The sequence below is a fragment of the Urocitellus parryii genome, chromosome 6 (genome assembly GCF_045843805.1).
Source record: "Urocitellus parryii isolate mUroPar1 chromosome 6, mUroPar1.hap1, whole genome shotgun sequence".
In the NCBI taxonomy this organism is placed as follows: Eukaryota; Metazoa; Chordata; class Mammalia; order Rodentia; family Sciuridae; genus Urocitellus; species Urocitellus parryii.
Genome location: NC_135536.1, coordinates 106,154,128 through 106,161,136, shown reverse-complemented (window position 1 = coordinate 106,161,136; position 7,009 = coordinate 106,154,128). Strand labels below are relative to the sequence as shown.

The window sequence follows — 7,009 nt, the reverse complement described above, 5'->3', positions numbered from 1 at the left end:
TTGTCAGCTCAACATGTACTCAATATAAAATTAATTAATGCCTCTGATTAATTGAGTGGCATTAATTAATTTTATATTGAGTGCATGTTGAACTGACAATGTAAGTCACTTCTATGCATTTTAGTGTCCTCACCTGTATGGGTGAGTGGATGGGTGGAGTGGATCATCCAGGGTGGACACTACTTGCTTTCACATCCCTCTTTCCCTCTTGGTGTCTGGTAAGCTGGCTCTCCTGTTACTGTGAGGTCTTCAATGTACACCATTCCTTCTGATTTTGATGAAGCATTCTTCTGACCCTTAGCTTTCCTGGTTGGGGCAAGATGCAGCCCTTCGGAGCCCAAGAGATGTGCTGCATTTTCATTGGAGTTTCTTCTATTTTCAGCATGTGGCCCAGCATCAGCTTCTTGCTGCTTTCTTGAAAGAAAGGAAACTTGTTGTCTGGGCACCCAGTTTGAATTTTCTGTCTTCTTTGTTCTCATGCATGTTGTAGAAAGCTCTACACTCCCAAGGAAATTCGACTATATATTTCCATCATTTCCCTTCTCTCTCTCCAAGAAATGCAAGAAAATAACTGTCAACTTTTTTTGCATATATAAATTTTAACAGCCCATACATGTCAACTAATCTTTTATCCAGGAAGGAAAAGCTTATTTCAAGTGATTGAAAGTTGAAATGCTTAGGTTTTTATTCTTGTTGTGTAATGGAATCACTGTGTGGACATGCTATTTTATGATTAGTTTATCAGCCCCCCTACCCCTAATCCACTAACACTAATGACTGCCTACTATGTGTAAGGACATAGTGTCTATGGAGGATAAGGCAAATGTTCGAACAACCATAGCAAGAGTTAGAAGGAGCATATCCAGTGTTTTGAGAGGGGTGTAAAGCACTAAATTCAAATATTTGGTTTGGGGGGAATCAAGGAAGTCTTCATAGAGGAGTTGTCATAGAGAATGAATCTTGAAAAAAAAGTTAATTTCAGTAAACAGAGAAGACAGGAAGGTCACTGAGGTCTGAGAAGTGGCACTGACAATTATCTATATCCTAGAGATCATACAGAAGAAGGAGGGGGAGGAGGAATAGGAGGGACCAGCATAGCATGTGGTGTGACCAGACAACTACATGTGTATTAAAGGGATTATATAAGTATAAAAGGCAGTTTGGCAAACTCAGACTAATGGCAGTAGTGTCACACTGCTTCCATCCATAAGAGACAGCTTAATGAATCACAGCCCACACCTTTCCAACTAACCTTAGGCGCTCCTCCCCAAGATGAGATTGAGTCGCCAGTCTTGGTGTAGGAGTACAGCGTTAAGTGAGGTAGAGCCTTTAATACCATGTTGACTAGTTAGTAGTTAATTGGATAGGCAATGGGGAGACATTAAAGTCTTGTAAGCAGGGGAATGACATGGTGGGAAATGAGAGCTGTAGTTCAGGGTAATTTACTCAGCAGTGCTATCTCGAATGGATTAGAATGGTTATAAGACTGAAGGCCAGTTATTTGGAAGGTCACTGCAATACTTTAGGTGAGCAATTGTGGCTTGAATTGAATGAACACAGGAGAGGGCAGGTGTCATAGAAGTAGAATTTATAGAACATGGCAAGTACATTAGGACAGGGAGAACTAGGGTCTGGGGGAAAGAGAGGGACAGAGACACAGACTCCCAGTAATTACTTTTAGAGTAGGAGAAATGTAGGGCTACCATCAGGAGGGGAGCCTGGGATTGACAAGGAGGTAGGTAGGGTCCTTGTAGGGCTGGAGAGAAAAAGAAGAGAAGCAAAAACCTGGATTTAGGCTTATCTCTTCTACAAAGGACAATTTTTCAAAGCCTTTGCCTGTCTGAGCACTCACTGCAAGGTAAAATAACCATTTTGAGCAAACATTGTTGCCCTTCATCAATAAGCACATCTAAGAAAGGCTCCCATCTCTCCAAATATTTAGAAAATTGGAAAGCCCTAATTAGTAATCAGGAAAGGGGCAGGAGGGAAGGAAAGAAATATAAACCCAATCACTGTGCTTTTCAGGTTTGAAATGCTTCCCCAATCCAGGAAATTTACACTTTAGTAACAATGATTGACAGTCAAGGAATGTATCTAACTTACTTTTATTTTTCCCTTGGGGAAAGCACTTGAGTTCCCAATTGTTTTAAATTGCAGAAGCAGTAATTGTCTTAGAGAGTGAGGAGAAATGTTTTTTGGAGCTGGGACCTCTCTCTGAAGGGAATATAAAGCCTATCTTAACTGGTTAAGGTCAGTAGAGCTGCTTTTCTGGGAGATCTATCCAGGGTGACTAAATCCCACCTTAGTTAAATTAGAAAAGTAAAAGTACCGGTTGAATGACCAGGGGAGCAGATTTAACCAAAAAATATTAACAAGTTGCTACTGGTACTTAAAAGGAAGCCAGGGTTACTTTTTGAGCTATTTGCATTCTACATAGAATTATTGGTGAAATTTAATTCGAAAGCATGTTTCTAAGTATTCTTTAAAAATACAATGCAGTTAATATAGTTTAAGATGCTCACTGTCCCAGAGGAAATTGTTGATTAAACTGTTCACTTGATATATTTATTTACTTAGAAAAGTCAAGTGTGATCAGTTAGGTCAATATCAACAAGAACATTATTAACAGGCTAACCAATGGTAAATGATGTGAAGGCTACTCTGGAAATCTGTTCTTTGATGTATGGGGAAACTCACACATCTGATTTGGGATAGAGGAGACAATCATGGCATTGTGTGTAGGCGCCAACAGACAGGCTAAAGCCAGGGATCCTTGCAGAGACTGGATTAAGGTATCAGAACTGTTCACATCTCATTTACATCACCCCAAAGAGTGGACCACAGGTTTGCTGATTAATACACAGACCATGGCAAAGAGCATTGTGTATGAAATCAGATCAAGGTCAGTAACAGTAACTTCAACCATGTGTGAAATTTGGCATATAGAAGTTCCTCTTAAGCTATTATCTAACAAGATTTTAACCCCCTTATTTTTTAAAAAGCATTTTTTTTTCCAAACTAGAAAGTTAGCAAATGCACAATGTTCCCCAATTCTCTCCCCCACCCCACCTCCTTAAACACATATTTATGCCACCTTCTGGTATATAATAATATTTTTATTGTCAAAATTTTTGAGCCTTGTGAAAGAAAGATGGGGGTGTATGTTAAAAATGGACTGATTTCATCAGTGTCTTTGCAGGCAAAAGAAAATGGTGGATTGATATTGAGATAGATATATCAAGATACTACCACTTGAATATTTCCATCCATTCAATTTGTATTGTTCCTTTATACTGTAGTTTGGGATGAAGGTTACATTGATGTAATTTTAGGGTTTTAAGCATCCACTAGAAGATGGGTTGTTTCAAATGAAGGAGATCTTAGAATAATGCTTTCAATGATGTGACTTATTAGGAGTATCTAATTCTATCATCCAGACATTATGAACACCATGCCAGTATATCAATCTTTTATGGCAAGACTACACTTAACAGCCAAAGTACCAGTGGGAATCAACAATCAGCGGCCACGCAGGAGTTAGATGCAGTGTGGCATATTTTCTGCAATTTAGACAGTCATCCAACAAACAGGCCAAAGTTTTCTTCAGTAAAAAGTGCCCTGCCAAACGGATGGCTTCTGAATTCCTCGCTGAATAAACAGCAAAGGAGCTGAAAGCGACCTCTTTCAACCACACCAGAAATTAGCTGTCGATGGCGATACTAGATTCACAAAATCTGTTTCAGGCACACATACGTATCTAACCAAGATTGGAAACCCACTGACTGTCCCGTTTCAAAGTAAAAAGTGCCACGTCCTCCATTCTCCTCCTTCTTTGGGTTGTTAGTCCAGTTCTAATTCTTTCTTAGTTTCCACTCAGCCCTGGATAGGGCTGGCAGGGAGCTACCTGAGATTTCTCAACGTGGATAACCGCATTTGTCTCCTCCCAGGCTGGCTGTAGATGGGGATGAGTTCTGTTCCCGAGAGAGTCTCAAAAGTAGACACAGATTCATCTCGCCGATTTTAATTTCTGTCCCTGGGTTGAGGAGACGGGAAGATTGGGGCGCAGGAGGAACTCCCCTCCTCCTCCCCTCTTTTCCCCACCTCCCTAAATTGGCAGCCTGTCTGTGGCTCTCGGTCTGGGGTCTGGAGGGTGGGGAATGTGGGTGTGGGGGCCGGCTGGAGAAGCTCTCGCTAGCGCTGCCTGTGGCCAGACCCGCCTCCTATCCCCTCTCGGGCGCACACACACGTCCACCTAGACACTCCGCGCGCTCCCTCGCGCTCTCGCTCGCTCGCCCGCCGCCGCCTGCTCTCTCCCTCCTGCTCTCGCCGGTCTCCCTCTCCCTTTTTTTTTTTTTTTTTTGGTACCATAGAGTTGCTCTGAAAACAGAAGATAGAGGGAGTCTCGGAGCTCGCCATCTCCAGCGATCTCTACATTGGGAAAAAACATGGAGTCAGCTCCGGCAGCCCCCGACCCCGCCGCCAGCGAGCCGGGCAGCAGCGGCGCGGACGCGGCCGCCGGCTCCAGGGAGACCCCGCTGAACCAGGAATCCGCCCGCAAGAGTGAGCCGCCCGCCGCGGTGCGCAGACAGAGCTATTCCAGCACCAGCAGAGGTAGGAGGCTGGAGAGGGGCTGGGGAGGGGGCGGCGGAGCCCGGGCGCGGAGCGGGGGGCGGCCGGGAGCGGGCGCCCAGGGCGCGGGGTCCCGCGGCGGAGCGCGAGCCTGCAGCTGCGCCCGAAGCCCGGAGCACCCCCTCGCCCCTCCCCCCTCCGCCCCCCAGAAATGTTGCAAACTTTTGCAGCCGGTTCTCGGCTTGCGGGAGGAGAGGGGGGCGGGGGAGGCGGCGGGAGGGTTGACAGCCGGCGGACCCAACCCCTGGCTTTGATTTTTCTGCAAAGACAGGAGGAAAGCCGCGTTGCCGAAATGAAATACGCTCCCCCAAATACGGAGAATCAAGGAGTGGGGGCCCGGGAAAGAAACTTTTAAAGCGGCAGTGTCCTTTTAAGAAGGAAAAAATATATATATATCTGCTTATGGCCACCCTCCTCCTCCTTTACCTTTTCCCCTTTTGACAGTTTCGGCCCCAGCTGCTGGAGTCGGGGGGTGTGTTTTCGGTCCCCCGCAGAGCTTGGGGGGTGGGAGGAGTGAGTAACCGGGGAAGCCCCGGGGGTTAAGGAGAGGGGGCGCTCCGGGGTCTGGGGGCGACGCGGGCACCCTCTCTGGAGTACGGCGATGGATTTGGGCTTTGGAGGAAAGGCCAGAAGAAACAGGGTGCGGGCGCGCGAGGTGCTAGCCAAGTTGTGTTGCGGGAGCGGCGAGGGGAGATGCGCAAGTTTGCAGACCCGGGTTCGGAGCCCGGCGCCCGGGCTGGTGGGGGCGTGTGCGCGCCAGCGCACCTAGGGCGGCGGTCCGGTGGGGCACTCCACGCGCAGTCGGAGTCAGCCGCTACAAAGAAAACAAGCAGAGCAAGAAAGCTCGATAGGCACCCAAACTTATTTCTGCCTTGGGAATCCTTCCCTTTCTGAGATTCCTAGTGTTTCTGCAATAACCTGGGGCTGGTCAGTGCAAGTTGAATGCTGGTTGGATAGTGAGAGCGATTTTTCCCCTCCCTGGGAGATTTGTACACTTCATTTTGGTGTTTGGAGTGTGTATGGGGCTGGGGGGGCGGGCTCCGATGTCCCTCCTGGCGTTTTCCTAGTTAAAGTAGGTTGTTGAGGAAAGCTTACTTACTCTCTCTCTCTTTCTTAAAGGTGTTTGAACCTGATGTGGGATTTTTTTCTTACCCCCCTCGGGTGTGGGGGATTATTTATTTGAATGCGCCTGGAGTTTTCAAAGAGCAGGAGGAAGCTACAGCTTTAATTACTGTTGTAAATAATGTATAAATCACGCCTGTCACTCCGGAGGAAGCGGGCTAGCGGGAGCTGCCCGGGGTTGGGGACAGAGAGGATCTCTCGAACCCCGGCTTGGGCACCGGCCCAGCGCGCCCCCTCCTCTAGCCACTGGGCTTCAGGCGGTGAATGGGGAGGGCTGGGGAAAGGCGAACCCGGCCCTGGGAGCCGCTCCCTTCCTCTTCGATGTTATAGTTGGAGGTAGGAATATGGCTGATCATGTGCTGGCTGTTTTACAGTTATCCCCCCCCCCCCGCCCCACCTTAGCCACACCCCCTGTCCGGGCGCTTTCCCATTCACGGAATTCGAGTACAGTAAAAGCCATCAGGATGACACACGCGAAAAACATTTAATTAAAGGCGATTTCTGAAGAGTGACCACGCCGAACCGCGGTTTGAGCTAGAGGGGGGCAGTAAGGCTGGGGCGAAAGGAAAGGGGATGAGGGCTGGGGGCCGGACCTGCAGCTAGATCGGTGAGTTTGTGTGCGGAGAGCTTTTGGCTGCAAAGAGTATATTTAGACCCTGAGACGGTGGATTTGGAATGCGAGCGGGTTATGTAACAGGGTTAATCAGAAACACTGGAGAAAATCCCCTTCATGTGTTTCTGAGGCTTTTTTTCCTCTCTCTCTTTTTAAGAAGGGGGAGCATAGTATATAGGAAGCGGCACTAATTTCTGGTTTGTGTTATCACCCCCCCTTTTCAGCCCCTCCCCCCTCCTGTATGTTATTAGCATCTTCAGGTGTCATTCTTGCCAGAAGGTGTTCTTGCAAGAGATAGGGGTGGCAAGCTGCAGAACCGACTAGCAAATCCGTAACTTGCTGTTCTTGCAAATTATATAACGCCGGGGCATTCAATACCACCTAGGCTCAGCACAAAGGGGAGAGGGATAAACTAGGAGTAGGATGCATCTTATGCAGCTGACCTGCTGACCTATATCCCCTTTCCTCTTAGAGCCCCCCCCCCATTCTGTCCATCCCTGGCCATGGCTCTTAGGAGATTTAGTGGGAGGGGGGAGGTAAGGCCCAAACACTCAACTCACATCCTGCACGCAGGCACTAGGTTATATAACAGTCTGAATGGAAAAAGGAAGGTCAGAGATGGAGGCATCCTTTAGCTAACACAGC

The 7,009-nt window shown here is 47.6% G+C and overlaps 1 protein-coding gene across 1 annotated transcript in view; it reads left to right on the top strand.

The window, feature by feature from the left end:
- The first annotated feature begins 4,186 nt into the window (after positions 1–4,186).
- The window catches only part of Rora (RAR related orphan receptor A), a 677,922-nt gene continuing 675,099 nt past the window's right edge, over positions 4,187–7,009 (top strand). Inside the window, exon 1 of the mRNA XM_077800038.1 lies at positions 4,187–4,611. Within this exon, the coding sequence (XP_077656164.1) occupies positions 4,446–4,611 (166 nt within the window). The 5' untranslated portion in view covers positions 4,187–4,445. The remainder of the gene's footprint in view (positions 4,612–7,009) is intronic.